Source organism: Balaenoptera borealis, assembly GCF_965194805.1.
Source record: "Balaenoptera borealis genome assembly, chromosome: 12".
In the NCBI taxonomy this organism is placed as follows: Eukaryota; Metazoa; Chordata; class Mammalia; order Artiodactyla; family Balaenopteridae; genus Balaenoptera; species Balaenoptera borealis.
In genome coordinates this window covers 19,484,607-19,504,042 of record NC_138869.1, presented here as the reverse complement: position 1 = coordinate 19,504,042, position 19,436 = coordinate 19,484,607, and the positions used below count along the sequence as shown (strand labels likewise).

The 19,436-nt window shown below is 35.6% G+C and overlaps 1 protein-coding gene and 1 long non-coding RNA gene across 5 annotated transcripts in view; one reads left to right on the top strand and one right to left on the bottom strand.

The window, feature by feature from the left end:
• The window catches only part of CHL1 (cell adhesion molecule L1 like), a 94,776-nt gene that overhangs the window by 72,862 nt on the left and 2,478 nt on the right, over positions 1–19,436 (top strand). For 2 of the 4 annotated variants that reach the window (XM_082345349.1, XM_082345348.1), the window contains 9 exons: positions 4,575–4,797; positions 6,038–6,153; positions 6,289–6,493; positions 6,730–6,852; positions 9,473–9,652; positions 12,984–13,145; positions 13,774–13,905; positions 15,566–15,638; positions 18,049–19,401. In XM_082345349.1, the coding sequence (XP_082201475.1) occupies positions 4,575–4,797; positions 6,038–6,153; positions 6,289–6,493; positions 6,730–6,852; positions 9,473–9,652; positions 12,984–13,145; positions 13,774–13,905; positions 15,566–15,638; positions 18,049–18,265 (1,431 nt within the window). In that variant the 3' untranslated portion in view covers positions 18,266–19,401. Of the gene's footprint in view, positions 1–4,574; positions 4,798–6,037; positions 6,154–6,288; positions 6,494–6,729; positions 6,853–9,472; positions 9,653–12,983; positions 13,146–13,773; positions 13,906–15,565; positions 15,639–18,048; positions 19,402–19,436 lie in introns of those variants that run through there. The other 2 variants (XR_014232283.1, XM_082345350.1) reach the window with 2 other exon arrangements.
• Positions 4,806–18,613, bottom strand: LOC309607162. Its single transcript, XR_014232291.1, has 3 exons — positions 18,533–18,613; positions 16,355–16,482; positions 4,806–4,910 (listed from the first exon to the last, which is right to left on the bottom strand). It is a non-coding gene; the product is annotated as an uncharacterized lncRNA (long non-coding RNA).

Here is a 19,436-nt window from a genome sequence, read left to right as displayed (position 1 = left end):
TAACAGTGGTAGATAATTTAAGAAAGGTTACACAGGTTGATTTCGTTATAATCCATCCCCCAAAGTTTACAATTCCTAATATTTTTATTACCAATATTCTAAATCCTCTCCCATTCAAAAAAATACTGAAAGTCTTTCAGTAAATTTTGGTACATGGACTAATAAAGATTATTCATATCAAAAAGATGACTCGCAAGGAATAGTCACCACTTACTGAGCACTGTTAGGTATTTTGCATACTCATTTCACATTCTGAGAACAATGTTGTCAAGAGAGCATCATAACACTGTGTTCTCGATACAGAAACGGAGGTCCAGGCTGATAGACAGACTGGCCCATCACCACACAACTAGAAATCAATAGAGCTAAGATTTCGACATGAATATCTTTGGATTTCAAACCCTACTCATTTTCTCTTTATATACATCTCTGTTAAAAGTTACTAAAATAGACTTTCCTCCTTGAATTTGGCATAACATCTTATTTTTGCTCAGATGACTTTAATTTTTTTGAATGTCATTTCTGAATTTCTTCTGTAACAGTGGAAAGCTGTTTTCCCCTTCTATTACTTTGACATGTTTGATGAACAAGTATTTTAACTTACTCGAAAGTAGATTGCCATGCAAAGATTTTGATTAACAATAGTTTTGTGACATTGAGTTCATTGAATTTTACAAACATTTTTGAATGTATGCTGGAATATATTAGTTTATTTCCACACCTCATTTCAGATGTGATTTTCTGAAGAATTTTAGAATGTACAAAGTTTGATTTCCTTTTTTCTTCATCATATATTGGTCTTATATGATAACATTGCCCATACCTGCAAAATATGTAGTCAATAATTTTATGTCAAAACTAACCCTTTGTTCCCATTTCAGTGAAATTAAGTTTTACAAATTTGAAAAAAAATTGGTAATATACAGAAACTAAATATATTCAGTAATATTATTATTTTCTTGACTATGTGGCCATAAATAGCTGCTGCCACATTGTCCTGATGATTATTTAATTTAGAATTTGAAATTATATTAGTATTCTTTTAGAGTATCTTATCTTCTTTTAAATTCCATGGAAATTTCTGTAAGAGAGATGATATAACTGATTGATTAGGTGACAGTAATAGTGTATAATTACCAGGTCAGATCCTCAGAGAAGTATACCATTTTCCACTAACATTAGCTCCGTAATCCTCACCGCTCCTCTGGGAGGGCTACAGTAGCTCCATGGTATCAGCATTACATTCTGTCCAGAGAAGCTGGGACTATCAGTTTAGTGACATTATCTAGATGCCATGCCCTGAGTCAGTAATGAAAAGAGGGCAGGAATCTGCGGTCCTTCTTACTGATCATCTTATTCATAAATCACTCTTCCCCCCCACAAAGATATATAAGACTGATTACTAATGCTCTCTTCTTGGAAGAATGGGATTATACCATGAAAGTGTTTACAATTTGTCTTTGAAGAGTAAATGACAATGTAATTTAGTAATTAATTGACCAGAGGAAAAAGTACTCAGAGAGATTTGGAACTATGTTGACAATTACATTCATAATATATTCCATTGTGTTTCATATCATTTTGAAATGTCAGAGATCTAACAACTATAAGCACAACCAGTGAAGTTTAAGTACATTTACTCATCAGTTACTGTTTTGCATCGATTATCCTGTAAAAAGGAGTTAAATGCCAGATAATTCCCCAAGTTGACAAGCGCACACTGTGAACGTATTACCAGGTCCCATCCAAAGACTGACTCACGAAATAATTCCTGTCTACAAGATAATGACCAGAGAGAAGCAATTTGTTTAAAAAAAAAAACAAACAACTTTCACAAAAGGGTTAAATAGGAACAGACTAGTTGTCCCTAATTTTTGTTTGTTTTGTTTTCTTTTTAGCATTAAATATGAATAAAAGTAATGTATTATGAGGTCCTTGGTTTATTTATGGCAATTAAAAAAAAGTCTTTGTTCTCCTGGAATGTATAATCTAGTTGGAGAGACAGACAATAAGCAAATACATGAGAAATAAAACAATACCATTTTGAAAAATTCAATGGAGGAAAATAATATACAGACTTTTGTATGTAGCTTGTTAATGAATATGCATTTACTCATTGAATGGGTGGACCTTATATTACAGTCAAAAATGAATTTCAGTTTATTTTATTTAGCTCATGTTCTATTATATATGAATTATCTATAAAATGTGTCACATTTAATATTAAGGTTAGAAAAATTTTTTAAATGTAATGTATTAAATTTGAACTTACTGATAGAACTAATCTTTTTAGTTAGCATTATCTTCTAAGATTCACTTCTCTTGTATTAGGTAGGTCATGACTCACCCACATGTTTTAAGTGTAAAAAAATGATAATAGCCTATCCCTCAAAACAGAGAAAAAGAGTCCACTGCACCCTGATTGGTTAAATAATTATACCATGATGAGTTTTGCTTGACTTTTCCCTGTGTTCTTACGTGTAAATGTATTTATGTTAAATTTGAACTTCTATAAAATAGCAAATTTCTAATCTCAAAGACTCCAGAAAACAGACAAACAAAAACAAAACAAAAACAAACAAACAAAAAAAACCCAATTCACTAATGTTTGGGAAATAGGAACTGCTTCAGTTACCTGATTGTATGATCACAGCCAAGTTGTTTCACTACTAAAGGACGTAGGATTTATTATTTCTACTGCAAGTATAATAAGAAAATCCATCACCTTTAAAATGAATTTAGGCAGTACAGAAAATCTGTCCAGTTTCTAGATGACTCATTGTAACCTTGCTTTGTCCATAGATCTCTTTGACAATACGATAGAAGTATAGTTTTGCTCTAGAAAATTATACATAGAAAGTTTTGCTAACAGTTTCACGGCTTTTCAGATCCTTTGAAGGGCACTCATGGACCCCATCTAGAGATGCCTAGCCATCAAGTTAAGAACCTCTTTTATAGAGATTTCTTCCTTCCGAGCAGCTTCATGAGCGGAGGGAAGGCTGGTGGTCCTTCCCCACCACTCACATCCCTGGCTCCGTATTGCTCCTGTGGTCTGTTATCTTTGGTGGGGGCCTATTTGAGAAATTGCTGAGGTTTTGTTGTCCACTGTCTGAAAGCCAAATACAAAGTATTCCTGCAGTTTCTTTGGGAGCCTAGGCACCAAGGAGGCTGGCAATTTAGGTAAGATTTTTCTTAAAAGTGTTGCCTATGGTGGCACAGTTAGTTTAAAATTTTTCCAGATTATCAAATGTAACTATTTTTCTTTGAAGCAAAACATGTGTAAATTGAATCATAGTATTTGTACACATTTATTGTCAGTTGGGACTGAAGGAAATTGTAATTGCAGATAGTATGGAACTAAAAGCTTGTGGCCTGATTTATCCGGGCAATGCTAAAGCCTCTGGTGAATTTATATCTATATGAGAGTAGAAAATATCTTGGGGCAAAACTTGGAAAGCAAAACATAAACAATGACTATGAAAATCTCAGAAAGTTTTTGTTTTGATATTTTTTCCTCCTAGCTAATTTAAGTATTCACCCTGGAATAGGCATAGACTTGAAATTATTTTGCTGATGTAGTGCTATACTTTCAACTTAATTCCATCCAATCCCTCTAATAAGTATTTTAGTAAAGTAGACTGAGTCCAGAAGCATTGTAAATTCTGTAAGAACACTATATATGATATTATTGAATCACTTGCATATACAGACAAAACTACTACTTATATAAGTGACCCTTATAAATCTATGACTAAAATCACATTTTTATGTATTCTATATAACTGATTCACTTAAATGCACATTCCCATTTTTATGATATTAAACAGATGGTTTAAATCACATTGATGTTTTTTGAATTAAAGTACTGTTCGATTAAAAACTGGAGTGGAAATAACCAATTTCCTATATGAGAAATTCCTCCACTATATATTTCTATACAGCAAAATAAAGTGGAGGGTGGGGAACACTTTCTCATAAAAGAAATAGAAAGAGAATGGGCAAGGAGCTGGGGAAATATTTTATTGTAGAGAGGAGTACATCCTCTGGGTACTAATGTATAAAAGTGCATATTATCCAAAAATATGTACTTGCTCTCTCTCTTCTCTTGGAAGGAAGATGGATGGAGTCAGGTAGAAAGAGTTCTGACTGAAAAGCCATGGAAAAAATCCTATTTACATCCATGGAATTCATGGCCATGTCCTTTTTATTTCTGCAACTTCTCTGAGAGTGAAAAAAAAAAAAAAAAACCAGAATATAGAACAAAGTGTAAACAAAAGCTAAAACCCTCTGTGGAATTTCTCAGTAAATGCTTTCATGTGTGAACTGTTAGGCATAATCCAGGCATCTAAACTGTGGGAGTCTCTACTTGGGGAGGTAAGGGAGTAACTTTCAAGGTTAAATTTTCAGAATGACAACATTTTTCACAAGGATTTCCAAACCAAAGAGCAGGATTGAAGATCTCCCAAGAAATGATACCTTTATTGCAGCGTTTCCTGGGCCACTTAGGGTGGCTTCTCTGTCTCTGACTCAGCGTATCTGTGATCACGCGGGATGAGTCTGGTCTTCTGTTTTAGCCTTTGAAACCCATGGAGCAGAATGGACCTGGACTGGAGTACAGAGTGACCTGGAAACCACAGGGCGCCCCGGTGGAGTGGGAGGAAGAAACGGTCACAAACCACACCCTGCGGGTGATGACATCTGCTGTCTATGCTCCGTATGATGTCCAAGTCCAAGCCGTCAATCACCTGGGCTCTGGCCCTGAGCCTCAGTCAGTGATCCTCTATTCTGGAGAAGACTGTAAGTGGCGCACCTGAAACCCCAAGTACTTCAAGAATAGTTTCTCTCAAGTATATTTAACTCTGTCGATGAATATTTTTGAGCAACTACTGCATGCAAAGTGGATGTACTAGCTGTAGGATATAAAAAGACATATAACACACGGTTTCTACTCCAGCGTTGACTGCAGGAGAGTTGATCAGTATAGGGTGGTAAGGAAGAATGTTGAAAGGTTTAATTTTATTCAGTTTCCCAAAAAAGCTATTTCTATAATGAAAATCAAAGGCTTGGAATCAGCAGTGCCCACAGTTAAGCAGCATAACTGTCATAAGGTTTCCAATCACATCTGCCCTTACTTGTCAAGGACTTCCTAACAACTGCCTGCTGTCGCACCCTGGCCTCAGAGCTGGAGCCTTCCTAACGGAGATGAGGTGCACACCCAGATTTGCATATAGAATCTCACGTGCGTGCACGCGCACACACACACACACACAGAGTTTTGAGGTACTGGTGATATGATCTTATCATTAAATATTTATACCATAATAACAGCTGCAAATAAATTATTGGAAAAAGGAAAGATTGCATTCCAAATCTCTACACGGTAGGAGTTATTCTCATTGTTCTTGCGGTATCCAAAGTAATATTTCGATCCAAGTAGAAGGTCTAGTTCACCTGCTACCTAAATTCTCACTACACAGGACTTCTCACTGTGAACTAATATATTAGTCTTGGCTGCGGTGGGTTTGGTTTATTCGTCTGTAGTTAGCTCCCCTGTAGAATGGGGATAATAATACCACTTTATAGGGTTGTTCTAAGAATGATGTGAGCCAATCCAGTATAGGCCCTCAGCACAGTGTCTGACACACAGAATATGCTCAATTAATGTCAGCTCTTCTTATGAATATTAGATTACTCAAACTCCCAAGTAATTTTAGTTATATTATTAGTCTAGCTCACATGTTTCCGGAGGCAGATGCCCAGAGAAGATTTTACTGGCCACTGTTTCCAGTTACATTGCCCACACTGTATCCATCTGAAGGGGGGCTTTTCTCAGTGTGGTCCAGGCTCTCCTCTTCTCTAGAAACCTATTTGGACCCTGAAACTCTTCTGTAATGAGAAACTCTTGGTTCCATTTGGAATTGATTCAAGACAAGTGTTTTCCTCAGATTACAAAACATGAAAGATCACCTTTTGGAAATGACCCTAATGATCGTGCTTGGACATTACTGAAAGCTAATCCTTCTCATGTGCTTAACAGATCCTGATACAGCTCCGGTGATCCATGGGGTGGATGTGATAAACAGCACATTAGTTAAAGTTACCTGGTCAACAATTCCAAAGGAAAGAGTACATGGACATCTGAAGGGATATCAGGTTTTTATCATAGATTTTCTTCTTCTCACTGTGGAATTAATATATTTCCTGTAAATAAGAACTGATTCCAGAAGAAGCCAAAAGACAATGTGCCACCACGGCTGATATGTTAAAGGGTTCCTATTTTCATTGCAGGTAAATTGGTGGAAAACAAAAAGTCTGTTGGATGGAAGAACATATCCCAAAGAAGTAAACATTCTGAGATTTTCAGGACAGAGAAACTATGGAATGGTTCCTTCCCTAGATGCCTTTAGTGAATTTCACTTAACAGTCTTAGCCTATAATTCCAAAGGAGCTGGTCCAGAGAGTGAGCCTTACATATTTCAAACACCAGAAGGAGGTGAGAGAATAACGATGTAGAATAACGATGTATTTAATAAATTAAATATCCAATTTTAAAATAAATAACAATTTAAAATAAATAACAAAGTAAATATCCCAATGGCCAAGACATTTCCTCCCTTAGTTAATCTGTACTTATGTCATATGAGTTAGCTTCTCAATTTAATAAACTGTAATTTTTTAAAAGAAATTTACCAATTTATGAGCGTCTGTTGTTGGCTTTGTGTCTTCCAGTACCTGAAAAGCCAACTTTTCTCAAGGTCATCAAAGTTGATAAAGACACTGCCACTTTATCCTGGGGACTACCTAAGAAATTAAACGGAAACTTAACTGGCTATCTATTACAGTACCAGATAAGTAAGTACATATTTGAACTGGATTTGCCTAGTAATGTTTCATTTTTTCGGGTTGCGTATTTGGTTTACCATGCTGAGAATCCAATTCATGGTTTGTAAGCTGGCATACTTCCTTTACAGCACAGGGGTTTGTAAACCGGCTGGCAGACCAAATCCAGCCTGCTGGCTGTTCGTATAAAGAACGTTTCATTACAACACGGCCATGTCCACTCACTTAAATTTGTCTATAGCTGCTTTCTCACTAAAGTGGCAAAGCTGAGTAGTTGCCCCAAAGATTGCATAGCCCACAAAGGCTAAAATATTTACAATTTAGTCCTTTTCGGAAAGGTTTGCCAATTCCTGTTTTAGAAGAAAAGCAGTATGTTAATAGGTACCAGAAAACATGCATTTAATACGTATATATAAGAGGCCTTGAGCATTAGGAAATACGCAAAGAAAAAAGTTAATGATGTAGTGGAGATTCAAAGCACACTAACTTCCACACTACACTGCCTGTTCTGTCTCTGGTGCATGTTTCCAATCTCAACCCTGCATATATTTGTTTTTGAGAATCCTCTATTGGTAGCGCAGTGGTACAGTCATGTAATATTGAGAGAACCAAGGAGTTGTTTTTGGATCATTACCCTAGGCTCTCCCCCTTTGCTGCTGTGCCGTTAGGGTAAAAAAAATAATGTTTAGATGAAATCAGCTCATTTTAATCATAACACCTCCCATCTTCAATAGTTTTCAAATTTAGGCATCATCTCAAAATGGAAATTAGGGGACTGAGCTCATAGAAAAAATTTAAACTTTGAAGACATGAATTCCTAAACCACAAAAACACCAGGACTATAGAAACCCAGTCTCCACTGCTTGCAAAAGTCAACTTGATATAGCCCTGAACTGCCATCAGTCAGTTCAAGGCTTGCAGCAATTCAGGTCAGGTACCAGCTTTAGCTTCTGATGGCCTATTCTGTTTTAGGTACCTATGATTAAATGGATACAGCCATAACCCTATAGAGGCAACATTTTAGCGTCTTTGAGTGTTTGGTATATAGCAGGATCAGTAAGTACAAAGAATTCTCCCTGCATTTTTTTTCATTAAAACAGGAAATCTATGAGGTATGTACCATCACTACTTTATGGATGAGAAGCATATAGAGCTCACTTACAGAGAGCTGTGCAGTAAAATAAGTGTTACACAAGGATTCAGACCCAGCTCAGTCATTCTAGATGCTGAACTGTAAAGCCTACACTATTCCATGGACTGGATTTCAAACATGTAGAAAGCACTGAAGAAATATTTGAAGACTTTTCAAATGTCACTTTGTTTGATAAAGATATGCCTTATCTTTATCCTCCTAATGAAGAAACTCAACATTAAATTCCAACCTTCATGTTGATCTGTATATAATCTATAAATTTATTTTTAAAACAAGTTCTTAGAATATATAGAGAAAAGGCTGAAATAGTAACAATTGCAGTGGTTACTGTACCACATGATATGTGGATTTTTTTAATAAAATGATATAATTATATACTTATTCTGCTCTCTATTAATATTAAGTGATTGAAATATTTTTAGGTGGCTTATATATTTTTGTGGCTCTTATATGATCTAAATAGTTGTCGAGTATGTATATGAGAGCTCTCTCTGTACTTTCCTGAATTCTTACGTTGATTGTGGTAGTTTTTCAATTGATTGGTGGTATTTCACAGGAATGCTCTCCAATAATCTACAAATGGTGATTATTTTACTTTCTTCTTTCCTGTGTTTGGATTATTAGTTTCTTTTTCATTTCCATTCATATCGTTGCATTAAATAGACCAATGGAGGCATTTTTATGTTAAAGAGTAAATGTATTTTTTGATGGCCTTTTGGACTGAGAGTCAAGAGTGTTTATTCTAGTCATTTTCTTACCACTAATGGCTGCACAGTTTTGGAAATACCATTTCATCTCTTGGATTATTCTTATGGCAGTCTTACAGTACTTTGTGCTCTTGCACAAATATCATGATCTTGCTATGTGGCAGATTCTTTGAAAGGCACTATCTAAATCATCTTTTTCCGTATATCACTTTCCATAGTGCTTAGTATACAGTAGATATTTTTAAATATGTAATTTACCAGTTTCTTGAGTCTACATATGCGAGTACTTATTTGGTGCCACCTATTAAACCAGAAACTATAGAAGACTCATGTAAATTATTGTCCAAATTATCACACCGAAAGGAGATTAAAAAATACTTAAGGATACAATGAAAATATAATAATGGGGGAAAGTTCATCATTTTCAATAGGTGTGGTAAAGCTGGGGTGATTTTCCAGTACGGCATAGTGATTAAGAACATGGGCTCTGGAGTGAAAAGGCTGTAGTTTGGATTCAAATCCCAGTTTGCCAGTTAGTGGCTCTAGGTCTAGGCAAGGTGTTTATTGTTGCTAGACCTTAATTTTCCCATGTATAATACATCATAATAATTACATCTACCTCAGAGAATTAAGTAAGTTGATAGCTCTGAATAATTAAGATAATATCTTGCAGACCACAGCATATACATAGAAGCAAAAATAAGAGACAACCTAACTTGAATGGTTAAGGCTGTGAAATTTGAGCCGTTGATATGCCTGTCTATTTCTGTAGTAAATGACACCTATGAGATTGGAGAACTAAATGATATCAACATTACAACTCCATCAAAGCCCAGCTGGCGTCTCTCAAACCTCAGTGCAACTACCAAGTACAAATTCTACTTGAGGGCTTGCACTTCAAAGGGCTGTGGAAAACCCATCACTGAGGAAAGCTCCACGTTAGGAGAAGGGAGTAAGTACAGGAGGTTTATGCATGCTATGTTTTAAACTGCTCTGAAAGGACTGCGCCATGCTAGTCACTGTAAATTAGAAATGATTGTGATCTCAATCTGTCTGACCTTCTGTTTTCCACTGACGTAGAGAATTTATCTTGTTTCTAAAGTTCACATTGACTTAATGTATGAACTTCTACACATCAGTAATCAAACTATAGCCTTAGTGTATATAAGGTCAGGCACTATAATTTTGCTTAATTAAAATAGGGGGATATAAGGTCAAAAAGTTACTCGTAAGATTAGTAGAGGGGTATTTTTCTTTTGGAAATGTTTCTACACAGGAAAATATTTGCCTCTTGCACTGGTAGACCTTTTGCAACACTGATCTAATACATTTCACCTTCATGTCATGACTCATATATACATTGATTCATATATCAATTTTCTTTTACTCTCTACTGGTTGATGCCAAATACCTAGCTTGAAAATGGCTCATAAATCTCTGGTTTCATTTGTACAATTCTCCTAATGCAATTGCACTTTTTTTTTCCCAACTCATGGCCATTTCCCTTCCCAAATTATTTCTCCAATTATGATTTTAGCGGTATTTTTACTAAGCTTTCTATGTTATCAACAGGGCATCAGGAGAGAAAATAAGAAGGTAGAACAAGAAAGGGAAATGGATTGGAGGAATGGATATAAACACTAATAAGTTTAAAAAGAGGGCCTTGTGTAGAATTCAAGTCGATCAGACTTAGAGGGATATTTGAGGCAGGCAAAAGGAAATGGGAGATGGTAGGAAGGGAAATGTAAATAAGTCATTTATGTGTCATATACTATGTGTCCACTGTTCTGGATGCTTTCCCAATTTTTAGACTACGGAAAAAGAAATAATAATGAAGAAAATTGAATTGTCTATCATTTATAAAAGATACATATGGAAATGTATTTAAATTTGTGAATCAGTGTAAAATCAGTGTGTTTGTGTGAATGGTTATGCTGTGACCTTTATTGTCAGTTTGTTTCTTCCTCTTATTTTGTTCCTACTGTAGCTAAATAATGAAGAGCTTATGTTTTCCTCAGACTCCCTAAATTCTCAAAACTCCCTTTTATGGGGAAAAAAAATATATGTATATGTTCAAAATGGTTTCTCCCCAAAAACCCACAAGTTATTCCCAAGGATGAATTAGACACCAAGTGAAATGAAGAACACATTTACTTACTCCTAAGAGGTAGATTTAAAGATGGTGATTGAAAACTTTCTAGACTAAAAGGTTCTTATTTCTCAAGAGTTCAAATGGGTATCAAGTGTTCAACACAAAGAAAATAAGTCAGAATAGTGGTAATGTAAATATGCAACTTTTGTATTTTCTAAAACAGAATTTAAGGCATGGAGAGGGTTTTTTTGTTTTTTGTTTTTTAGGACCAAGACCATAGTATATGTCAGAAATGCTAATCCCATTCCTGCCAATTTGAAGCATGTAAGAAAAAAAATTCACAAAATTGCCTTACAATAGTTAGGCATTCTAGTATATATGGAAATATTTGGAGAATTTGGGCTTGGTTGTGTTTATGTTTGACAAACTCTTTTCAGAGGGTAGAAAATGCTGTTTATGTGGTTTTATAAATGACGCTACATCTTTTCTGCAAATTAAAGCTATAACTAATGTGCTTGAGTGTTTTACAGCATATTTGTTCACTCTCTCATGTGTTGTAATTTGAAAATGTTTCTTACTAGTATGTTTGTGCTCTTTTTCAGGATTCTGCATTTTCAGCTACTGTCCCCTTCCCTAGTTGACACTGATTTTTCTTCTATAGGCCTATCTTGCCATATTTACAGGAAAGAAACTGTAATCTCCTTCTGCCACTCAATTTCGGCATGATCTTTGAAAAAAAGAGAAAAATATATATATATACTTCTACTGAGGAGATCCATCTTGCTATCACTAAATACTCTAAAAATGATAAGTTCTGTGCAAATTGGAATGTATTTCTGTGTATCTCTCTTCTCTTTGCATAGATGGCACATTTTAAGGTCATCTGGCATTAAGTCAGAGAGTGGGATCTGATACACAAGCATTTTTTTCCCCATCATTTTCTGGTTGTCACTCTGAGTTTCAGGTGGCTCACATTCCCTAATCTAACTGGGGGAAAAAATGGAGTTAATCAGAAATATTCTTTTTTGTATCATTACTGGTTTGAATAAAACACTTGCTTTGCTCTATTTTTCAAAAGCTTGCACTACTTAATGTAACACTAAATTTCTGTTTTTCAAAGGCCAAATTAATTGTGTTTTGTTTCAATGGTGCTCAATCTTGAAGGCTTTCTTCAGCTAATATAACCTGTCTTATTTTTCCCATGGTGCCATTTTTTAACGGTCCTTGTGTTATCAGTAACTATATAATCAATTTTTACTCTGTGGTGAAAAGTTGTAACTAAATTTTAACGTGTGACACATTCTCATTTACAACAGTGTAATAACTCCTAATATTCTCAACATGGAATATATTTCCTTTTCAATATAACTTGTTAACATTTCTTGGTTTACATTTATTTTTTTGAGTTAATTCTTAGCAAAAGTATGGATCAAAAGGAAAAATATTTTAGGTATTTTGTTAGAATATTAGAAATTAAATGTATACTTTAATGACACTTGAGTCATATTTTTATCTGCTGATATTCTACAATTAATATATTGACATATTCACGTTTCTTTTGAAAAGTGTAAATTTCTCACTTTGAAAATCTCAATGCATTTCATTTAAATGTACCTGTAAACCTGCACTTTTATGTAGCTTAAGTTTCTACAGTTTTCAAATATTTAATATATGAGCATACTATGATGCTATTCCATCAATATTTATGAAGACAACCAAGGCAAAAAGAAGTAATAATACAGAGTTAAGATTTTAATGCCATGTGCTTTCACTTATAAGTCAAAATTGCCATATTCCGTCCCTGCTAGGTTTGTGAGAGTCCAAATTGCAACAGATGACATTGTATAACTTTTTTGAAGTCTGTGTTTGGTTTTAAACCATTCGTATGACCAGGCGGATTTATAGTATCAATCACTTCATTAATAAGTGCATCATCTTAAAAGGACATGAATTCAGTTCATTTCATTTACTCCATATCAGCATATTAGAAAAGAAAATCTTGAAACGTTGCTTTTCTTTCTTTTTTTTTTTTTTTCGTTGCTTTTCTTGATCTTCAGATAATTCAGAAACTGAGGAAAAAAATGCTACAAAGGGCTCTCTTATTCATCTCAAATAACAATACTTTTTTACTTTTCATGTCCTACTTTTCAGTGATGACGATTCGTATGATTTAACTGTGTACGTTTCTTAGGTAAAAGTGTCGGGAAGATATCAGAAGGAGTAAATCTTACTCAAAAGATTCACCCAGTAGAGGCATTTGAGCCGGGAGCTGAACATATAGTTCGCCTATTGACTAAGAATTGGGTTGATAACAATAGCATTTTTGAAGATGTAATTGAGACAAGAGGGAGAGGTGAGAAATGAGACCCTGTTTGGAGCCATCTTAGACAATACATCTGTGTTCTGTAGATTATTTAATGTTACATACTTCCTATATTAAAGATAAAAATACGAAGTATGTTAGCTATAAAAACAGTAGTTTCCATTTGTTTTGGCATAGCATTTTAAAATTGTCAAAATGAAGAAGTCCGAGTTATCCCTTATTGTTTTTACCAGAGTAGTTGCCTAAAAATGTCTGCTGCTAATTAACATGTGTTAATAACAGAAACTAAAAAGAAAACCACAACCCAAACCCCAGAATCTCCATAGCAATCTGCATGTAACCGAGGCAGCTTGTGCTTTTGCTTGCTTGCTGTTGCTGCTGTATTTAACTGCATCTGTCTCTACTGTCTCTCTTTGGTTTTCATCCTCAGAATCAAATGCAATTTGAGAGGGCCCTTTCTAAAAAATGATTAAATGATTTATCAGTATTCTCCCAGTGAAATGTCCTTCAAATCACATTCCCTCTCGGGTCACTCCAAGGAAAAAATAAAATTGATGCTATTTTGTATGTTTAAAAATGATGTTTAATTTTCCCCAGAGGGGCATAATTCCAAAGACCGTTTCTAGTGCTCAACGTGTGACTTCTCTTTGTACAACAGAATATGCTGGTTTATATGACGACATCTCCACGCAAGGCTGGTTTATTGGATTGATGTGTGCGATTGCTCTTCTCACGCTAATATTGTTGACTGTTTGCTTTGTGAAGAGGAACAAAGGTGGAAAGTACTCAGGTAAAGTTGTTTCTTAACATGACTTTGAATTTTATTAAATTCTCTTTGATTTCTAGGAGGCCATCTTCAGAGACATCTTTAATTTTTTTTTAATTACACATTTAAGTCAAATTGATATGAGCACATTAGGTATACAGTATACTGAGAGGGGGGAAAAAAACTCCTATATTAACTAACCAAAGGGAATACGTGTGGTCTAGAATATTATCTCTAGGTGGTTACTTGTTTTCTTGTTTCTAGTATATAAAACAGGCTCTAGGGAGACATATAATACTTCCAAGCTTCTATTTTCTATCTGTAAAATATCACAGATGTTGGGAAGACCTGTTACTAAGTCACACTCATATATTTCAATGTTTAAAGAAGGACCCATTTATAGTATGCCTCTCTACACATTCATGACCCAGAGTTGTTTTGCACTAGTCCATTCTAATAGTACTGGCTCTGCTAGTCAACTGTGTTAAACTGAACCAGTGCTGGGAATGCATTTCTTATTACCATGACATATATCAGATACACTGCCTCTTGAATTAATTAATTATTAATTAATATCTGGCTTTACTTTAATTTCATTCAGTTTCCAAATTTCTTTTGTCTTTTTCAGATATCCATGTTTTGTTGTTACTATTATTATTATTTTTGCTTAGCATTCATGATGCTTTTACACAGGGGGAAAGATTTAGATCCCAGTGCTATTCGTTTGCTGATGTTCAGATCAGTGTGAAATTCTTTACTGGCTTATGATTCATCCAGCAAATATTTTGGGGAGCCCATTATGTATATTGTACAATCAAACAAGAGAATAATTTCTAAATTGTACAGTTACACAGAATTTATGCCATTATACATGTTTTTTCTTGCTTAGACTGAATTTGTTAGGAATTAGATTTTTAATGACTAATGAATGCTCGAGGTAATTAACTGGAAACTTTAAAGAGATAGAGCATTTCCTTTTGAGTGTCCCCAACAAACTGTCATTTGTGAAATGTTGCCCTATGCAAATTCTGAAGAGGCTTCTTCAAATCGTGCCCAGAAAAGAAAAACAAGTCAGCATTTCATTTTTAGGACAACTAAGAGAAACTCTCAGGTCTCGGCAAGTAGTAGTAAAAGGTGCCATGAAGAAGGCTTTTAGTTCGAGTTTTCCTGGTAAAGTGAAGCAAGAGCCTCCTTGGCCTGTATCCCACTATGCAGAATAAATCTAATTTATTCTATGTCATGATAGACTTGAATATTCTGATTATTGAGGCAGTTTGGAGTAAGGGAGAGAGAACCACCAAATGATTGACTTTTTCTTAATTCCCTTTAGTTTAATGACATAGATCTGCTAGCAATCAGCCAATGACATCTTCAAAAAGTTTAGGATAGTAAAATGTATATACAGTAATTTGGTCTTCATTAAGAGACCATAACGAAGTTACGGACTCTTCCAGTACGACGTGTTGCCCACATAACACTACATTACTTGTGTGCATATCTGCAGCAGCCTGTGACCCTGATGACAAATAAAGACAAGCCAGAGGATCCTTTTTTTATTTGAACACAGAGATAACTCTGATGGGTGATAGGTACAACCACAACAAACCTGACTTTCACTGTCAACAGCACCGTTAAATATGTCTTTAAAAATTCCTTGTATTACTCCCCTCCCCCTTTTTTTCAGTAAAAGAAAAGGAAGATCTGCATCCAGACCCAGAAGTTCAGTCAGTGAAAGACGAAACCTTTGGTGAATACAGGTAAACATTACGTTCCATTGAAAAATGTACCAAAGCACATAGTCATCAGGTTATAAGCTTACATATATAAAAAAGTGTTTCTTCTTAACGATTACAGGACTATATTTTAATACTCCTATAAAGAATAGTCTGTTTAAAAAGAAAAAAAAAAGGGGGCCTTCTTAAGTGGCCCAATCAAATTTGGTAGCAGTCAGATTTCTCTGTGCCGAGGTGGAGATGTAACTGCTGTCTAGGTAGCGTGTATGCTAGGACACTTTTCTTGAAAGGTGTTATGCAAAGGACACTATTGTTATTTAGATTGAATATCTATATATGGAGTAGCTAAAACAGCTTGTAGTCTCTCCTCACCATGGCCATTGTGAACCCAGGTTGTGTGCAGTTTACACCCATAAACCGATATCCTGTGCACCTACGGTGTGTACCTAAAAGGTGATTGAGTCACAGAGCATGTCCTCAAGATGAACCTAGTCTTCAGAGGAAAAAAGTATCAGTGCAAATAACTGTAATTAATGAAAGGGAATAAGAGAGTGAAAAAGGGAACAACCATTTCTGCCTAAGAGGAGTTCTGGGAAGGGTCCATTCCAAAGGAGGAAAGGACGAAAAAGACTGTGTTACTCTTAACTCCCAGACCAAACTTATGAAGGTATAAAAGTGTGTCACACGTAGGAGAAATTGCAAGAAATCTGGTATGAGGTAGGTACCTCTTCTTTTCTTACCTGTTCTTTTTTAGGATGCCATTGTTGTCATTCAGGTCCTCTGTATACGGCAGCCAAAGGGGCTGTTACAGTTTCCAGGCATACATGGCCATTTCCACGAAGGCCTTTCCACGAAGGAGCATTAAAGGCTGAAGGGAGAGAGAGAGAAAAAGAAAACTTGGAATTAATTATACACATTTAGGAAATGGTGACTCAAATCCCACAAGGCAGGGATCACTGAGAGCCTATGGCAACTGTTGAAAATACTTTTGAAAGATAGATATTACTAGTTCGATTTTATGAGGAAAAAACTAAGACATGCCTTATTTAAAACCCATTCCCTCATATTTTGCTGCTGCTGTAAAAAGACAGGTACAATCATCCCCTGCAAGCTTTCACCTGGCATCTTGTTAGTTAATACAGTTTCCCTCATCTTTTCCCCAAAACTACATGTTTATCTGGAAAATTATGCAAGGAGACAGTTACATAACGTGAATTCTCCTCTTTCCAGCTTCTGGTAAGAGTTGCTTCGCTATTTGTGGCCTGGTCCTTAAGGTAATGCCACATTTTGTCTTTTTGTTTTCTTCGTATTTGCTTTTATAACTGTAGCATCCCAGTTCGGGAGCCAGTTACTGTATGAGGCAGGACAGTCTGGGTCATGCTGCTGTTGAAAACAACGCCATATATTTTTCTTTCTCAAACTGCGTGTGCAACGCAGATGGCTCGAGCCATCTTGGTCACTTGGGAGCACCGGCTGGTGAGCGAGCATTGAGGGTCAGCACAGCAGAGGAAATGGAAGATGGCAAATGGAGCACGGGCTGGAAAGTGACATATGTCACCTCTGCTCACTTTGGCCAAAGCAAGTCACATGGCAGTGCCTAACTCAGAGGGCAGTGAAGTATCATCCTGCCATGCTTCCAGAAAGCTGAGATATGGACCTATTTGATGAACAGCACCAGTGACTACCACATACTGTCACGTGCTACTAGCATGCTAATTATATTTTTCTCCCAACTTTTCCTGTTTTAGAATTTTATAAAATCTTCTAATTTGGTGTACAGCTTTCTAGTGTGATGGAAGTTGATATTAAAAAAAACCATCATCTAGAAATTAAGAAAACTATATCATTTTATAGACCTTTTACTAACTCAGACTTGCTTTTGTTGAAGAATAGAATGCAAAGCATAAATGAATATAGGATACTTGTAGTATTTCTGTTCTAAAAATGCCAGCTTTTTTTCTTTTTTTAATTTAACAAAACCTAAGTTTATTAAAGAAAGTTCTTTGGTTACAAGAAACAGGATTTGATTGATTAACCTAAACAAGAGAGACATTTCTGGAGGGATTTGGAGGAACATGCAGGATCAAAGGTAAAGAAGATCGAGACTTAAGTTCGAGACTAGGGTTCGAGAAGTTCATGAAAGTGAAGGAAATAACATTTGTTCTCTATGTAATCAACAGATTGAATATCTGCATGTCTCAATTTTAAAGGCAAGCAGGAGTGTTGTGAGTTTCTCAATTACTCAGAACGACACAAATTGGTAATGAGGATTTAAACATTTCTTTGTGAAAGGAGTCATTCAGGATTTACCTGTCTTCAGTGCTAATATGAATATCCGGAAAATTTAAAAACCTATTAGCACTTGTGCCTGAGTCTTGCTTTACATGAGTACCTCACGTTAGATTTTGTCGAATTCTTCTTTTTTATTTTCTAGTGACAGCGATGAAAAACCTCTCAAAGGAAGCCTTCGGTCCCTTAACAGGGATATGCAGGCCACAGAAAGTGCCGACAGCTTAGTCGAGTATGGAGAAGGTGACCACGGTCTGTTCAGTGAGGATGGGTCATTTATTGGCGCCTATGCTGGATCTAAGGAGAAAGGATCGGCGGAAAGCAATGGAAGTTCTACAGCAACATTTCCACTCCGAGCGTAAACGCAGAGCATAGAAACACATCAGCGGTTCACACCAACCCTCCATATTTATCTGTTCAAGGGAGCAAGAACTTTTTTCCTATAGGAATAGAAACATTGTGGCAAAAGACTTCATCCAGAATTTGAACTTCCTGCAGTTGTGTTGAGAACAATAGCACTGCCTTGAAAAAGTAAAATATCTAGCACTACACGCCTGTGTTGTTTTTTTTGTTTTCAGGTGCTCAAAATGCAGAACACAAAACAAATCCTGTATTTAGATTCACCTCACCTGAATCCAAAGTATCCATCCAGTGAACTCCATATTTGCCTGGTTTTACTCTTCACTGTGTTTGCAGAGATGTTGCTACCTTGTGGGTTTTCTGTGTATGCACATGTGTATTCCGTCTCGGAGAACTGTCTTAGTGACTTCGCTTCCTGACAGGTTAAAAGATGGTAAGCAAACTGGTTATTTAAAATGTAAAGAGAATGAATGTCTTACTTAAACAGCTCGTTGAATATATACAGTATACAGTCTAAATTTATTATTTAAAATTTGAGTAGTAGAAGTCTTAGGTGAAATGATCAACTAGTATTTATTGAGCTCCTAACTCTTTGCCCAGAGATGCTCATGCTTAAACAGAATTCTACCTTTCTCAGTATCAACGTGAATTTGTAATTTCTATCACTTATGACATCTACAAACAAACATCTTTGTTTTTTGTGTTTTATTGGACTCAATTCAGCTGCAAAAGAAGCAGTGGTCAGAAGGTTATCTTATGGAAGAACAGGCAGGAGGTGTCCGTAATGCTGTGGTCTAATAACTGGTATCTATTTAATATCTCCATTTCTAAATTGATTGCTTGTACCTTTTCTCTATGTTTGTATAATGGTATGGTCCACATATTTCATGAATGCATTGTAAATATTATGTTAATATTTACACAGTTTAAAATAGAGATTGTTTTATTTTGGGGTGAGAAAAAGAACATTAACAGGCATGTCTGTACAGCTGGAGTATATAGTAATACACCATGTTTCATCATTCCAAAGCTACAACCAATCACATGAGGTTCCCAAACTGAAGGCTCTGTACAAAGCATTTGGATTTTGTTCTTATGTGCTTTTCCCACCATCTCAAAATAAAATATCATATAAATATTGAGGGGAATGATTCCATATTTTTCAAAGTAAAT